This window comes from Leptodactylus fuscus, chromosome 4 (assembly GCF_031893055.1).
Source record: "Leptodactylus fuscus isolate aLepFus1 chromosome 4, aLepFus1.hap2, whole genome shotgun sequence".
NCBI classification, from domain to species: domain Eukaryota; kingdom Metazoa; phylum Chordata; class Amphibia; order Anura; family Leptodactylidae; genus Leptodactylus; species Leptodactylus fuscus.
The window spans coordinates 101585831-101603881 of record NC_134268.1 but is presented as its reverse complement, the minus strand read 5'-3'; the positions used below and the strand labels follow the sequence as shown (position 1 = coordinate 101603881).

Genomic DNA, 18051 nt, shown 5'->3' with positions numbered 1-18051 from the left:
TTTTGTCGGAGACAGAAGCACCAAGACCTCAGCAGCTTCTCCCACTGGGCCCTCTGTCTGAAAGCATCAGAGTCTGTAAATGACTTGTTCAAGTCTAACAAAGCCTTAGTCCCCTTATTTAGTTCCATTGCAGTGTTTTAACCCATGAAATCATCCACTAGACAATGCTCCAGCAAGCATGGGGGACATCTAAATCATTAACAAAGCTCAAAGTGCCAAGACGGTACCAAAAAAAGCTTTTTCTATAATATTCAAGAGAATAACCCTGTATTAGCCTGTCTATGTAATCATAGTATTCACAAGTAAGCAAATAATTAGAGAAAATAAATCTGTGAATGAATACATTATTATTCATGATTACACTGATAATTATAAAAAAGTTTTTGTAATAACTGGTTATTTATGATCAACTCCAAATTTATATCTTGGGAGATGCAGACTGCCAGGTGTTTAGACTCCACTTATCAAGTAGGACTCTATTTAAGTCATGTCCTATGGTATTAAGTGTTTGCTTGTTACCCTATATAGCCTTCCCCTTGTCCTTGTCCTTTCTTGGGTGTCCTCCCACTCCCCCAGAACTGCAATGGCCCATTTAACATATAAAATACATAATTTGCAAAACTTTGGAAAGTCCAGCACCAGTAGCTTACAATCGCCAAGTTTATTTCCTACTGTTTAAAAGTGTCTGCATTGTATCCAGATTACTTGTTTCAAGCCCATCTGGTTCTTACTCATAACTATGAGTAAGAGCCAGATGGGTTATGATTAGAGATGAGCGAACACTAAAATGTTCGAGGTTCGAAATTCGATTCGAACAGCCGCTCAATGTTCGTGTGTTCGAACGGGTTTCGAACCCCATTATAGTCTATGGGGAACAGATACTCGTTAAGGGGGAAACCCAAATCCGTGTCTGGAGGGTCACCAAGTCCACTATGACACCCCAGGAAATGATGCCAACACCTCTGGAATGACACTGGGACAGCAGGGGAAGCATGTCTGGGGGCATCTAACACACCAAAGACCCTCTATTACCCCAACATCACAGCCTAACAACTACACACTTTACACACTCAATACCACCTCTCTGACAGTAGGAAAACACCTTGAAACATGTGTATTTGGCACTTGCAGTGAGGAGAGCTTGTCACCAGCAGTGAATTTGGCCCTTGTAGTAAGTTGAGGTTGGCACCAACATTTGTTTTGAAAATCAGGGTGGATTGAGCCTCTAACCAGCAGAGTTTGGGCAAATTCATGGTGGAGGGAGCCTCTAAAAACCCCAGTTTGGACCAATTCATGGTGGAGGGAGCCTCTAACCAGCCCAGTTTGGGCAAATTCATGGTGGAGGGAGCCTCTAAAAAACCCAGTTTGGACCAATTCATGGTGGAGGGAGCCTCTAACCAGCCCAGTTTGGGCAAATTCATGGTGGAGGGAGCCTCTAACCAGCCCAGTTTGGACCAATTAATGGTGGAGGGAGCCTCTAACCAGCCCAGTTTGGACCAATTAATGGTGGAGGGAGCCTCTAACCACCCCAGTTTGGACCAATTCATGGTGGAGGGAGCCTCTAACCAGCCCAGTTTGGGCAAATTCATGGTGGAGGGAGCCTCTAACCAGCCCAGTTTGGACCAATTAATGGTGGAGGGAGCCTCTAACCACCCCAGTTTGGACCAATTCATGGTGGAGGGAGCCTCTAAACAGCCAAGTTTGGACCAATTCATGGTGAAGGGAGCCTCTAAAAACCCGTTTGGACCAATTCATGGTGGAGGGAGCCTCTAACCAGCCCAGTTTGGGCAAATTCATGGTGGAGGGAGCCTCTAAACAGCCCAGTTTGGGCAAATTCATGGTGGAGGGAGCCTCTAACCAGCCCAGTTTGGACCAATTAATGGTGGAGGGAGCCTCTAACCACCCCAGTTTGGACCAATTCATGGTGGAGGGAGCCTCTAAACAGCCAAGTTTGGACCAATTCATGGTGAAGGGAGCCTCTAAAAACCCGTTTGGACCAATTCATGGTGGAGGGAGCCTCTAACCAGCCCAGTTTGGGCAAATTCATGGTGGAGGGAGCCTCTAAACAGCCCAGTTTGGGCAAATTCATGGTGGAGGGAGCCTCTAACCAGCCCAGTTTGGACCAATTAATGGTGGAGGGAGCCTCTAACCAGCCCAGTTTGGACCAATTCATGGTGGAGGGAGCCTCTAAACAGCCAAGTTTTGGGAAATTCATGGTGGAGGGAGCCTCTAACCAGCCCAGTTTGGACCAATTCATGGTGGAGGGAGCCTCTAAAAAACCCAGTTTGGACCAATTCATGGTGGAGGGAGCCTCTAAACAGCCCAGTTTGGGCAAATTCATGGTGGAGGGAGCCTCTAACCAGCCCAGTTTGGACCAATTAATGGTGGAGGGAGCCTCTAAACAGCCCAGTTTGGGCAAATTCATGGTGGAGGGAGCCTCTAAACAGCCCAGTTTGGGCAAATTCATGGTGGAGGGAGCCTCTAACCAGCCCAGTTTGGACCAATTAATGGTGGAGGGAGCCTCTAAACAGCCCAGTTTGGGCAAATTCATGGTGGAGGGAGCCTCTAACCAGCCCAGTTTGGGCAAATTCATGGTGGAGGGAGCCTCTAACCAGCCCAGTTTGGACCAATTAATGGTGGAGGGAGCCTCTAACCAGCCCAGTTTGGACCAATTCATGGTGGAGGGAGCCTCTAAACAGCCAAGTTTTGGGAAATTCATGGTGGAGGGAGCCTCTAACCAGCCCAGTTTGGACCAATTCATGGTGGAGGGAGCCTCTAAAAAACCCAGTTTGGACCAATTCATGGTGGAGGGAGCCTCTAAACAGCCCAGTTTGGGCAAATTCATGGTGGAGGGAGCCTCTAAACAGCCCAGTTTGGGCAAATTCATGGTGGAGGGAGCCTCTAACCAGCCCAGTTTGGACCAATTAATGGTGGAGGGAGCCTCTAACCAGCCCAGTTTGGACCAATTCATGGTGGAGGGAGCCTCTAAACAGCCAAGTTTTGGGAAATTCATGGTGGAGGGAGCCTCTAACCAGCCCAGTTTGGACCAATTCATGGTGGAGGGAGCCTCTAAAAAACCCAGTTTGGACCAATTCATGGTGGAGGGAGCCTCTAAACAGCCCAGTTTGGGCAAATTCATGGTGGAGGGAGCCTCTAACCAGCCCAGTTTGGACCAATTAATGGTGGAGGGAGCCTCTAAACAGCCCAGTTTGGGCAAATTCATGGTGGAGGGAGCCTCTAAACAGCCCAGTTTGGGCAAATTCATGGTGGAGGGAGCCTCTAACCAGCCCAGTTTGGACCAATTAATGGTGGAGGGAGCCTCTAAACAGCCCAGTTTGGGCAAATTCATGGTGGAGGGAGCCTCTAACCAGCCCAGTTTGGGCAAATTCATGGTGGAGGGAGCCTCTAACCAGCCCAGTTTGGACCAATTAATGGTGGAGGGAGCCTCTAACCAGCCCAGTTTGGACCAATTCATGGTGGAGGGAGCCTCTAAACAGCCAAGTTTTGGGAAATTCATGGTGGAGGGAGCCTCTAACCAGCCCAGTTTGGACCAATTCATGGTGGAGGGAGCCTCTAAAAAACCCAGTTTGGACCAATTCATGGTGGAGGGAGCCTCTAAACAGCCCAGTTTGGGCAAATTCATGGTGGAGGGAGCCTCTAACCAGCCCAGTTTGGACCAATTCATGGTGGAGGGAGCCTCTAAACAGCCCAGTTTGGGCAAATTCATGGTGGAGGGAGCCTCTAACCAGCCCAGTTTGGACCAATTCATGGTGGAGGGAGCCTCTAACCAGCCCAGTTTGGGCAAATTCATGGTGGAGGGAGCCTCTAACCAGCCCAGTTTGGACCAATTAATGGTGGAGGGAGCCTCTAACCAGCCCAGTTTGGACCAATTCATGGTGGAGGGAGCCTCTAACCAGCCCAGTTTGGACCAATTAATGGTGGAGGGAGCCTCTAAACAGCCAAGTTTTGGGAAATTCATGGTGGAGGGAGCCTCTAACCAGCCCAGTTTGGACCAATTCATGGTGGAGGGAGCCTCTAAACAGCCCAGTTTGGGCAAATTCATGGTGGAGGGAGCCTCTAACCAGCCCAGTTTGGACCAATTAATGGTGGAGGGAGCCTCTAAACAGCCCAGTTTGGGCAAATTCATGGTGGAGGGAGCCTCTAAACAGCCCAGTTTGGGCAAATTCATGGTGGAGGGAGCCTCTAACCAGCCCAGTTTGGACCAATTAATGGTGGAGGGAGCCTCTAAACAGCCCAGTTTGGGCAAATTCATGGTGGAGGGAGCCTCTAACCAGCCCAGTTTGGGCAAATTCATGGTGGAGGGAGCCTCTAACCAGCCCAGTTTGGACCAATTAATGGTGGAGGGAGCCTCTAACCAGCCCAGTTTGGACCAATTCATGGTGGAGGGAGCCTCTAAACAGCCAAGTTTTGGGAAATTCATGGTGGAGGGAGCCTCTAACCAGCCCAGTTTGGACCAATTCATGGTGGAGGGAGCCTCTAAAAAACCCAGTTTGGACCAATTCATGGTGGAGGGAGCCTCTAAACAGCCCAGTTTGGGCAAATTCATGGTGGAGGGAGCCTCTAAACAGCCCAGTTTGGGCAAATTCATGGTGGAGGGAGCCTCTAACCAGCCCAGTTTGGACCAATTAATGGTGGAGGGAGCCTCTAACCAGCCCAGTTTGGACCAATTCATGGTGGAGGGAGCCTCTAAACAGCCAAGTTTTGGGAAATTCATGGTGGAGGGAGCCTCTAACCAGCCCAGTTTGGACCAATTCATGGTGGAGGGAGCCTCTAAAAAACCCAGTTTGGACCAATTCATGGTGGAGGGAGCCTCTAAACAGCCCAGTTTGGGCAAATTCATGGTGGAGGGAGCCTCTAACCAGCCCAGTTTGGACCAATTAATGGTGGAGGGAGCCTCTAAACAGCCCAGTTTGGGCAAATTCATGGTGGAGGGAGCCTCTAAACAGCCCAGTTTGGGCAAATTCATGGTGGAGGGAGCCTCTAACCAGCCCAGTTTGGACCAATTAATGGTGGAGGGAGCCTCTAAACAGCCCAGTTTGGGCAAATTCATGGTGGAGGGAGCCTCTAACCAGCCCAGTTTGGGCAAATTCATGGTGGAGGGAGCCTCTAACCAGCCCAGTTTGGACCAATTAATGGTGGAGGGAGCCTCTAACCAGCCCAGTTTGGACCAATTCATGGTGGAGGGAGCCTCTAAACAGCCAAGTTTTGGGAAATTCATGGTGGAGGGAGCCTCTAACCAGCCCAGTTTGGACCAATTCATGGTGGAGGGAGCCTCTAAAAAACCCAGTTTGGACCAATTCATGGTGGAGGGAGCCTCTAAACAGCCCAGTTTGGGCAAATTCATGGTGGAGGGAGCCTCTAACCAGCCCAGTTTGGACCAATTCATGGTGGAGGGAGCCTCTAAACAGCCCAGTTTGGGCAAATTCATGGTGGAGGGAGCCTCTAACCAGCCCAGTTTGGACCAATTCATGGTGGAGGGAGCCTCTAACCAGCCCAGTTTGGGCAAATTCATGGTGGAGGGAGCCTCTAACCAGCCCAGTTTGGACCAATTAATGGTGGAGGGAGCCTCTAACCAGCCCAGTTTGGACCAATTCATGGTGGAGGGAGCCTCTAACCAGCCCAGTTTGGACCAATTAATGGTGGAGGGAGCCTCTAAACAGCCAAGTTTTGGGAAATTCATGGTGGAGGGAGCCTCTAACCAGCCCAGTTTGGACCAATTCATGGTGGAGGGAGCCTCTAAACAGCCCAGTTTGGGCAAATTCATGGTGGAGGGAGCCTCTAACCAGCCCAGTTTGGACCAATTAATGGTGGAGGGAGTCTCTAACCAGCCCAGTTTGGACCAATTCATGGTGGAGGGAGCCTCTAACCAGCCCAGTTTGGACCAATTAATGGTGGAGGGAGCCTCTAAACAGCCAAGTTTTGGGAAATTCATGGTGGAGGGAGCCTCTAACCAGCCCAGTTTGGACCAATTCATGGTGGAGGGAGCCTCTAAACAGCCCAGTTTGGGCAAATTCATGGTGGAGGGAGCCTCTAAAAAACCCAGTTTGGACCAATTCATGGTGGAGGGAGCCTCTAATTAGCCCAGTTTGGACCAATTAATTGTGGAGGGAGCCTCTAACCAGCCCAGTTTGGACCAATTAATGGTGGAGGGAGCCTCTAACCAGCCCAGTTTGGACCAATTCATGGTGGAGGGAGCCTCTAAAAAACCCAGTTTGGACCAATTCATGGTGGAGGGAGCCTCTAATTAGCCCAGTTTGGACCAATTAATTGTGGAGGGAGCCTCTAACCAGCCCAGTTTGGACCAATTAATGGTGGAGGGAGCCTCTAACCAGCCCAGTTTGGACCAATTCATGGTGGAGGGAGCCTCTAAACAGCCCAGTTTGGGCAAATTCATGGTGGAAGGAGCCTCTAACCAGCAGAGTTGTGGGAAAGCAGGGTGGAGGGAGCCTCTAACCAGCAGAGTTGGTGGAAATCAGGGTGGAGGGAGCCTCTAACCAGCAGAGTTGGGGGAAATCATGTTGGAGGGAGCCTAGTATTAGCAGAATTGTGCAACGCTTATGGTGGATGAGTATGAGGATGCGGAGGAATTGGAGAGGTTGAGTACAGACATGGAGTTTCATGTTGGGGTGCTTTACACAGGTGGGCACAAAAATGACGGCTCTACCCAGTGGTGGTTCATTTTTATCAAAGTGAGCCGGTCGGCACTCTCAGCTGACAGACGGGTGCGCTTGTCAGTGATGATGCCACCGGCTGCACTGAACACCCTCTCAGATAGGACGCTGGCGGCAGGACAGGACAGCACCTCCAAGGCATATAGGGCAAGTTCAAGCCACAGGTCCAACTTCGACACCCAATACGTGTAGGGCGCAGAGGGGTCGGAGAGGACAGGGCTGTGGTCGGAAAGGTATTCCCGCAACATGCGCCTATACTTCTCACGCCTGGTGACACTAGGACCCTCCGTGGCGGCACTTTGGCGAGGGGGTGCCATCAAGGTGTCCCAGACCTTAGACAGTGTGCCCCTCGTTTGTGTGGACCGGTGAGAACTTGGTTGCCTACTGGAGGAACTGCCCTCCCTGCCGCCACTGTCACATGCTGGAAACATCTCCATCATATTCTGCACCAATTGCCTGTGGCAAGCATTGATGCGATTGGCCCTCCCCTCTACCGGAATAAAAGACGAGATGTTGTTTTTATACCGGGGGTCAAGGATAGCAAAGATCCAGTACTGGTTGTCCTCCATGATTTTGACAATACGCTTGTCGGTTGTAAAGCACCCCAACATGAACTCAGCCATGTCTGCCACAGTGTTAGTTGGCATGACTCCTCTGGCCCCACCGGAAAGTTCAATCTCCATTTCCTCCTCATCCTCCATGTCTACCCATCCGCGCTGCAACAATGGGACGATTCGAAGTTGCCCGGAAGCCTCCTGTATCACCATCACATCATCGGACAACTCTTCTTCCTCCTCCTCCTCCTCCTCCTCCTCCTCCATTAAACGCAGTGAAGCGGACAGATGTGTGGACCTACTCTCCAGCTGTGACGGATCGGATGCTATCCCTAACTCCTCTGTGTGATCTGAGTTATCCCTGATGTCAATCAGGGATTCTCTCAGAACACACAAGAGCGGGATTGTAAGGCTCACCATCGCATCCTCAGAGCTCACCCTCCTTGTGGACTCCTCAAAGACCCGTAGGATGTCACAAAGGTCTCTCATCCATGGCCACTCATGGATGTGAAACTGAGGCAGCTGACTTTGTGGCACCCTAGGGTTTTGTAGCTGGTATTCCATCAAAGGTCTCTGCTGCTCAACCACTCTATTCAACATCTGAAACGTTGAGTTCCAGCGTGTGGGGACGTCGCACAAAAGCCGGTGTTGTGGCACATGCAGGCGTTGCTGGAGAGATTTTAAGCTAGCAGCGGCTACTGTCGACTTGCGAAAGTGGGCGCACATGCGCCGCACTTTCACCAGTAGCTCTGGAACATTGGGGTAGCTCTTTAGGAAACGTTGCACCACTAGGTTGAAGACGTGGGCCAGGCATGGAACATGTTGGAGTCCGGCAAGCTCCAGAGCTGCTACCAGGTTCCGGCCGTTATCACAAACGACCATGCCTGGGCCCAGGTGCAGCGGCTCAAACCATATTGCCGTCTCATCGAGGAGGGCATCCCTCACCTCGGAGGCAGTGTGCTGTCTGTCCCCCAAGCTGATCAGCTTCAGCACAGCCTGCTGACGTCTACCAACGCCAGTGCTGCAACGTTTCCAACTCGTAGCTGGGGTCAATCTAACAGCGGAGGAGGAGGCGGTGGCGGAGGAGGAGGCGGTGGCGGAGGAGGAGGCGGTGGCGGAGGAGGAGGAGGAGGGGGGTGTTCTTCTCGTGTCCCTGCCAGGAATGTTAGGCGGGGAGACGAGGTACACCGGGCCAGTTTGGGAAGCAGTCCCAGCCTCAACTACATTCACCCAGTGTGCCGTCAGTGAAATGTAGCGTCCCTGTCCGCATGCACTTGTCCACGCGTCGGTGGTCAAGTGGACCTTTGTGCAAAGCGCGGAACTAAGGGCCCGCCTGATGTTGAGTGACACGTGCTGGTGCAAGGCGGGGACGGCACACCGGGAGAAGTAGTGACGGCTAGGGACGGCATAGCGAGGTGCCGCAGTTGCCATCAGGTCCAGGAAGGCGGGAGTTTCAACAAGCCGGAACGCCAACATCTCCTGGGCCAGCAGTTTAGCGATGTTGGCGTTCAAGGCTTGCGCGTGTGGGTGGTTAGCAGTGTATTTCTGCCGCCGCTCCAATGTCTGAGAGATGGTGGGTTGTTGTAAAGAAACGCCTGATGGTGCCTTTGATGGTGCAGGAGAAGGAGATAAGACAGGACCAGTGGAGGATGAGGTAGAAGTCAACAAAGTGGCGGAGGCAGATGAAGTGGTGTCCTGGCTCGTCCTCTGGAGTGCATCGCCAGCACAGTCAGCAGTGGCAGTGGCAGAGGCAGAGGCAGAGGCAGTGGCAGTGGCGTGAACGGCAGGCGGCCTTTGTCCTGCCGTTGCTGCCTGCCACTGATTCCAGTGCTTGGATTCCAAATGACGGCGCATTGAAGTGGTGGACAGGTTGCTCTTCTCAGAGCCCCTAATCAATTTCGAGAGGCAAATTGTGCAGACAACACTATATCTGTCCTCGGCGCATTCCTTGAAAAAACTCCACACCTTCGAGAAACGTGCCCTCGAGGTGGGAGTTTTTCGGGGCTGGGTACGAACTGGAACATCTTGGGAGATTCCGGGTGTGGCCTGGCTTCGCCTAAGCTGCTGACCTCTGCCTCTGCCTCTAGCTACCCTTTTTGGTGCTGCACCTGCCTCAACATCCACACTACTTTCCCCGCTTGACATCCCCCCTGTCCAGGTCGGGTCAGTGTCCTCATCATCCACCACTTCCTCTTCCAACTCCTGTCTCATCTCCTCCTCCCGCACAATGCGCCAGTCAACTGGATGCCCTGACGGCAACTGCGTCACATCATCGTCGATGAGGGTGGGTTGCTGGTCATCCACCACCAAATCGAACGGAGATGGAGGAGACTCTAGTGTTTGAGCATCTGGACACAGATGCTCCTCTGTTAGGTTCGTGGAATCGTGACGTGGAGAGGCAGGTTGAGGGACAATGAAAGGAGCGGAGAACAGCTCTGGGGAGCAGGGACAGTTTGGGTTATTGTTCTGTAAAGCTTCGGAATTTTGGGAGGAAGGAAGACAAGACTGTTGGGTAATAGGAGGAGAGGAGGCAGAGTCTGACTGGCTGCTGGACAATGTGCTGTAAGCGTTCTCTGACAGCCATTGCAAGACCTGTTCCTGGTTCTCGGGCCTACTAAGGTTTGTACCCTGCAGTTTAGTTAATGTGGCAAGCAACCCTGGCACTGTGGAGTGGCGCAATGCTTGCTGCCCCACAGGAGTAGGCACGGGACGCCCTGTGGCTTCACTGCTACCTTGCTCCCCAGAACCATTCCCCCGACCTCGCCCACGTCCCTTTCCGGGAGCCTTGCGCATTTTGAATTCCTAGTTAGAAATTGGCACTGTATACCAGTAGTAAAAATTGTGGGTGCACGTAACCCCAATATATTCTTTGAATTCCCAGTCAGACACTGGCACTATATGGCAGTAGCAAGAAATGAGGGTATTTGTATTCCCAATATATTCTTTGAATTCCCAGTCAGACAATGGCACTGTATACCAGTAGTAAAAATTGTGGGTGCACGTAACCCCAATATATTCTTTGAATTACCAGTCAGAAACTGGCACTATATGGCAGTAGCAAGAAATGAGGGTATTTATAACCCCAATATATTCTTTGAATTCCCAGTCAGACAATGGCACTGTATACCAGTAGTAAAAATTGTGGGTGCACGTAACCCCAATATATTCTTTGAATTCCCAGTCAGACACTGGCACTATATGGCAGTAGCAAGAAATGAGGGTATTTGTATTCCCAATATATTCTTTGAATTCCCAGTCAGACAATGGCACTGTATACCAGTAGTAAAAATTGTGGGTGCACGTAACCCCAATATATTCTTTGAATTCCCAGTCAGACACTGGCACTATATGGCAGTAGCAAGAAATGAGGGTATTTGTATTCCCAATATATTCTTTGAATTCCCAGTCAGACAATGGCACTGTATACCAGTAGTAAAAATTGTGGGTGCACGTAACCCCAATATATTCTTTGAATTCCCAGTCAGACACTGGCACTATATGGCAGTAGCAAGAAATGAGGGTATTTGTATTCCCAATATATTCTTTGAATTCCCAGTCAGACAATGGCACTGTATACCAGTAGTAAAAATTGTGGGTGCACGTAACCCCAATATATTCTTTGAATTCCCAGTCAGACACTGGCACTATATGGCAGTAGCAAGAAATGAGGGTATTTGTATTCCCAATATATTCTTTGAATTCCCAGTCAGACAATGGCACTGTATACCAGTAGTAAAAATTGTGGGTGCACGTAACCCCAATATATTCTTTGAATTCCCAGTCAGACACTGGCACTATATGGCAGTAGCAAGAAATGAGGGTATTTGTATTCCCAATATATTCTTTGAATTCCCAGTCAGACAATGGCACTGTATACCAGTAGTAAAAATTGTGGGTGCACGTAACCCCAATATATTCTTTGAATTCCCAGTCAGACACTGGCACTATATGGCAGTAGCAAGAAATGAGGGTATTTGTATTCCCAATATATTCTTTGAATTCCCAGTCAGACAATGGCACTGTATACCAGTAGTAAAAATTGTGGGTGCACGTAACCCCAATATATTCTTTGAATTCCCAGTCAGACACTGGCACTATATGGCAGTAGCAAGAAATGAGGGTATTTGTATTCCCAATATATTCTTTGAATTCCCAGTCAGACAATGGCACTGTATACCAGTAGTAAAAATTGTGGGTGCACGTAACCCCAATATATTCTTTGAATTCCCAGTCAGACACTGGCACTATATGGCAGTAGCAAGAAATGAGGGTATTTGTATTCCCAATATATTCTTTGAATTCCCAGTCAGACAATGGCACTGTATACCAGTAGTAAAAATTGTGGGTGCACGTAACCCCAATATATTCTTTGAATTACCAGTCAGAAACTGGCACTATATGGCAGTAGCAAGAAATGAGGGTATTTGTATTCCCAATATATTCTTTGAATTCCCAGTCAGACAATGGCACTGTATACCAGTAGTAAAAATTGTGGGTGCACGTAACCCCAATATATTCTTTGAATTCCCAGTCAGACACTGGCACTATATGGCAGTAGCAAGAAATGAGGGTATTTGTATTCCCAATATATTCTTTGAATTCCCAGTCAGACAATGGCACTGTATACCAGTAGTAAAAATTGTGGGTGCACGTAACCCCAATATATTCTTTGAATTCCCAGTCAGACACTGGCACTATATGGCAGTAGCAAGAAATGAGGGTATTTGTATTCCCAATATATTCTTTGAATTCCCAGTCAGACAATGGCACTGTATACCAGTAGTAAAAATTGTGGGTGCACGTAACCCCAATATATTCTTTGAATTCCCAGTCAGACACTGGCACTATATGGCAGTAGCAAGAAATGAGGGTATTTGTATTCCCAATATATTCTTTGAATTCCCAGTCAGACAATGGCACTGTATACCAGTAGTAAAAATTGTGGGTGCACGTAACCCCAATATATTCTTTGAATTCCCAGTCAGACACTGGCACTATATGGCAGTAGCAAGAAATGAGGGTATTTGTATTCCCAATATATTCTTTGAATTCCCAGTCAGACAATGGCACTGTATACCAGTAGTAAAAATTGTGGGTGCACGTAACCCCAATATATTCTTTGAATTACCAGTCAGAAACTGGCACTATATGGCAGTAGCAAGAAATGAGGGTATTTGTATTCCCAATATACTCTTTGAATTCCCAGTCAGACAATGGCACTGTATACCAGTAGTAAAAATTGTGGGTGCACGTAACCCCAATATATTCTTTGAATTACCAGTCAGAAACTGGCACTATATGGCAGTAGCAAGAAATGAGGGTATTTGTATTCCCAATATATTCTTTGAATTCCCAGTCAGACAATGGCACTGTATACCAGTAGTAAAAATTGTGGGTGTATATAGCCCCAATTCTATTGCTAGGGGACTTGCAGGGTATTTCTGGGGTGAAGGTGGGGGGGCACACCGTTGGAACGGGTATCGGGGTATATATCGGGTATACGGGAATACACTGACAGTGTATTCCATTCAGGATCCTGGGAAAGCTGGGTTGCGGCGATTGAGCCCGTCAGTGCCACGTTACACTGACAAGCTTCTCCCTGGAATTTAGCTCTTACAAGAGCTGTTGGTTGTCTTCTCCTTCCTATCCTAGCCTGTCCCTGCCTACCCAGAATCTAAGCCCTAGCTAGCTGGACGGAAACCTCCGTCCTCGGTGAATTGCAAGCTCAGAATGACGCGAAGCTGGGCGTCGCTGTTCTTTTAAATTAGAGGTCACATGTTTTCGGCAGCCAATGGGTTTTGCCTACTTTTTTCAACGTCACCGGTGTCGTAGTTCCTGTCCCACCTACCCTGCGCTGTTATTGGAGCAAAAAAGGCGCCAGGGAAGGTGGGAGGGGAATCGAGTAATTCGGCATGTTCGATTCGATTCGAACATGCCGAACAGCCTAATATCCGATCGAACATGAGTTCGATAGAACACTGTTCGCTCATCTCTAGTTATGATCTATGTAATGCCGACACAATTTTCAAGAGTATGAAATTAATTTTGTGAATTTAATCTTCTGACGCTGGGCCCTCCAATTGTTTTGGGATTTCATGTACAATTGTTGCTCTACAATCAGTCCGTGCACCTGCACATGTTATATTCTGAAATGCAGATATAACTTCTTCTATGGGGAAGTAGCTCTATTTTTACTGTACTGTTTGTTTCATACCACTGCATGGTACTAACACAACTTTACTTGCCTCAAATTGGTTATAGTACTAGGTACTGCATCACCACTGTAGTACTTGGACACATAACCCTACAACACCACTTTTGCTTGCTTCTCAACAGAGGAGGTGCCAAAAAGTACCCAATATCAGGTGCGATCCGGGACTTTTTTTTCTGTGCAAAATATGACAAAAGCAGGTAGAGTGCAGCCAGTTCCATGTAGTGGAAAAGTGTCTATAGTTCACATATTCTTACAGGCTTTCAGACACAGTGGAGCATCTCTGATTTGGTCCCCTACATTCTTGACCTTTGACCTGAACATGAATAATACAGGCAATCAGTGGCTGAGCAGTGTTGTCTTGTGTAAACTGAGTATCTTTGCTCAGCCCCTCATTGGCTGATGTGCCTACAAGTGGTAATGTCAACAAACACCAGGGACCAGAATGGAGATTATCTGGTACATTTTCTCATAATTTGGTCACTCTCCAATGGTACTATTGTACCATGGCTACTATCATGGTACAATGGCGTAATATATAATATTTCTTGAAAAGAGCAATATTAACCCTGGTTCACATCTGCATTTGGCATTTGGACCACCCAAATGGAAACCTATATGCGTTAAAAAGCAGTTAGCTACTATGCTACACTACAAACAGCACTTTTCTCTCTGCATGTTTGGTGCGTAAACCACACGGACCCCTTTACAGTCTATGGGATCCATGTGGTTTATTAACTTACCGCTTTTTAATACGAATAGGTTTCCGCTCAGGGGGTCCCCAAGCAAAGTCCCCGAATGGAATACCGAATGCAGATGTGAACCGAGCCTGAGATTGATTTATTGAGTATACTATATAATGAATTCACATATGTTCACATCACAAAATCTATTAATTTGTGGTTGAAATAGTTCTGCCTCTCTACCTTTCTTACAGCAGCTGGAGCTTTAGATTTAAAAGAAAATATGTTAGCTGCCTAAAATCGCCACTAGAAGGAGCTTAAGAGCTTATTGCATACTAAGTACTTATACTAAATGTTTAAAACATACCTCCAATGATAAAAACGCTTTTCATAAATTCATAGAGTATGTGAATATAAGAAAGTTTTTGAGAAATCAAGGAATTGTCCAGTTTCAGCAAATACATGTTATTGTTTGTATAATGAAAATGTCACACTATACTTTATTTATCATTTCCGTAGGATTTATAGATATCTACTTGCTGTGACTCATTATTTACTTCCTGTTGATAAAAAACGGTCGATGATCAAGGTTATAGACACACAAGTGTAAAGATTGTTATACTATAAGACAGAGCTTAGATTACTGCGGTAACAAGCTGTGCACCTATGTGTCCATCATGGACTGATTTCTATGCACTGGAAGTAAGCAGAGGGAAAGACCGCAAGCAGAGATCTAGAAAACTGTGAGGAACTGATATACGAGGGTAGTCTGAAAAGTTTCCGCCCTCCACATCTAGATGGCAACACTCGTCAACCAAAGTTTCAGCCATTTTGCACCAGCGGTTTTGTTTTGACAGTTGTTGAAGTGAGTTGACGCGAGTGATTTCGAGGTGTAATGGTGTATCCAAGTTTCATCCAAAGTAATTAATTGACACCAAAACTAATTACTGTGGATGAAACTTGGATACACCATTACACCCCAGAAACAAAAACAGCTCGATATTCGATTTTATCCATTTTCACAAAATCACTTGCATCGATTCACTTCAACGACTGTCAAAGAAAAAACGCTGTTGCAATATGGCTGAAATTTTTGTGATTACATTCCAACGCATGCGCGAACACATTCCCCAACTTTGGTTAACAAGTGTTGCCATCTACATGCGGAGGTCGGAAACTTTTCAGACTACCCTCGTAGGAAGTATATTGGAAAATTGTACAACTTTTCATATGCACATAATAATTATTTGTTAAAACAGGAAAACCCCTTTAACTGGAAAATCATTTTAAACCTATTTTGTTTATAGAAAAAAGCAAAATGGAGATTAAGGTGAGACACTCTACAGTCATACAGGACAGCAATGGTGTATGACAGCGGATTTTATAGCATTTTACTTTCAGTTGGGTTCACATAAAGCAGTAATGAACTCAGCTTAGAATATGAATAGATCCCTATATAATCACATGATCATTGAAATGTATGAAATATAAAAAAAAACAAAAAACTTGCAAGTCTTCAGTAGATGATACCTTTTTTAATGGCTAACTCATAATGATGACAGATTATAACGTTTCAAAGCTTCCTGGCTTCTTCTTCAGATATATCTAAAAACACTTTCTAAAGGCTGCATATTTATGTACAACTGGACACATATGGATAGGACACATAGGGATAGGATTTCAGGAGGGGGGGGGGAAGAGGCTTATTACTATATACATATAAAAACATATAATGAATTCCCAGTTCCCAGGTTCTTTATCTTTATGGCTGTCTTAGTTCAGTGATTTGTATAGAATGACATGAACCCATGTGATTCATTCATTCCATTATCCAGAGTTTTAAATAGGGTCATGCACTTGTATTCATGAATCAGTCGCTGTTTTCTTGATTTAAAATTCCCTCTTAAAATCAAAATTTTCATGTCATATTATGATCTTCCTGGCAGAAATGTTTGGGCACAGGAAGGTCCATTCTTTGTTGTTTAAATGTATGCAATGAACTCATTGAAATAGCTCAATGACACAAAGGTAATAAGCGCCTCTAACCATTACATGAGGACTGCTATCTCAGACATATTATTACAGCTCTCTATAAGCCATCATGTGAAGAGAGCAATACACATAGGACTTACCAGTTTATGATGGCTGCTTGAAAGCGCATCTAAGATCTCATCAACAATGCGGTCAGACAAGAAAGATGCTACAGTCAGTTTAACTTCACTATGAAGAAAGAATAAATATAGCTTTAATGTAGAAGCAAAGCAACTTGAAGCTGAAAAGGAATTGTTTCTAACAAAAAGGGTATATTGCAGTCTTGAAGGACAATAGATAACATATCGGTACATGTTCTTATCAAGTATTCCTAATTAATAGTCTCCAACCTATACAAGCTGCATTTCTATTACACCTATTCCTTTTCTTATGAGCAGGAATGCATATGTGAGGATTTTACCCAAGACCCTATGTAATTACTTTAACATGGCACGGCATTAAAGCTTTCGCAGAGAAGATCTAGCCATTTATAATCCATAATTTATACTGATTTAATTATATAGTATATACTTTGCTCAGATTAGAGCCTATGGGAATAATTTCAGCTTTTAAAGGGTTACTCTGGATGAGTTCCCAGCCATTGTGTAAACACAATGTACAGAAATGAGGCACAAGGTTTTACTTTCCGGAATGACTGATATCAAGATGAAGGTTTGGAGCATCAAACAGACATTTGCTGACACATTTAGAAGATCTTAGACACTGCCAGGAAAAATTAAACAACTATAACATGAAGGCAAATAAACAGCCTTTACATCTGGGGTGAAAGGTGCTTAGTGAACCACGGTCAGGAAAGGCCCGATACAGTAATGGGTTTAAGGTTAGCCAATATGGATTGAACCTTTAATCAGAAGTAAAAGATCCTAAGCTTCATGTTATCATCTGCGGCAGCCCTGGAAGAGACCAGAAAAGACCTCACATCTTATCTTATTATTTTTGATGTGACACTTTAGAAACCATGAAATATTCATAACCATGGTTTACCCACTCAAAAAAAAAGACTACCTAATGCTTTGAAAAATTCAGCTTTCAATTTGCACATTCATTGGCTTTAGCATTTAAAGGGTCTCTATCAGGTCTAAAATTCCTGTTCTCTGTCCCCAAATTGAGTTTTTCATACTGATATCCTATCCACAGGCTATTCATCAGTATGCCATCTGATCATATGCTGGTGCAGTAGATGGGGAGAGCGTGCAGGCTTTCCTATACAAGTAATTCTATGCCATGGATACGTGTTGGACCCTCACAGATTACATTCTGATAAACTATTTGCAGGATAGGATATCAGTTTAATAAATCTATCTGGAGCCAGAAAACCCCTTTAACTTGAAAACTAGTTTAGCCTTTAATGTCAATTTAATAATTTACCTTATTTTATTAAGAATATCTATTCCAGATTGTTCCAGTAGTACATTTTTTACAAAATTGCGAGGAATTGAGATCTTCTCAGTGCTGGCTTGAATGAGATCCTGGCGAATGTGAGCTTTTTTCATGACATTTGGACATAGGTTTTCAGCTGCATCGACCATTGATTCGAGAAGTTGCTGTAAATAAAAGAGAAAACGTACAAGGGTTGAATCAGAGAGAAAAAACCATCTGTAATCAATCAAATATAAAGAAGGCAATGCGGCAACTCAAAAGCCCCCAATCAAAAATTATAATGTGCAGCAACCTCCTGTGTGTGTATAGTTACATTACACAACACTGACATAATATAGTAATATCTATATCTACGGTTATAGACGGTGTCTGTATATCAAAGTGACAAATGGCAGCTTTGTCAGTTTCTCCAATATTACAAGATGTAGCAGTAATGTCTGTCTTTCTATGTAATCTCTACACAATTTCTTAATGGCTAT

General features: G+C 46.0%; 1 protein-coding gene across 3 annotated transcripts in view; it reads right to left on the bottom strand.

The window, feature by feature from the left end:
* Positions 1–18051, bottom strand: part of CARMIL1 (capping protein regulator and myosin 1 linker 1) — a 260007-nt gene that overhangs the window by 52713 nt on the left and 189243 nt on the right. For all 3 annotated transcript variants that reach the window (XM_075270894.1, XM_075270895.1, XM_075270896.1), the window contains exons 27-28: positions 17561–17736; positions 16273–16360 (exon numbers count right to left, since the gene is read on the bottom strand). In XM_075270894.1, coding sequence (XP_075126995.1) covers positions 16273–16360; positions 17561–17736 — 264 coding nt within the window. The remainder of the gene's footprint in view (positions 1–16272; positions 16361–17560; positions 17737–18051) is intronic.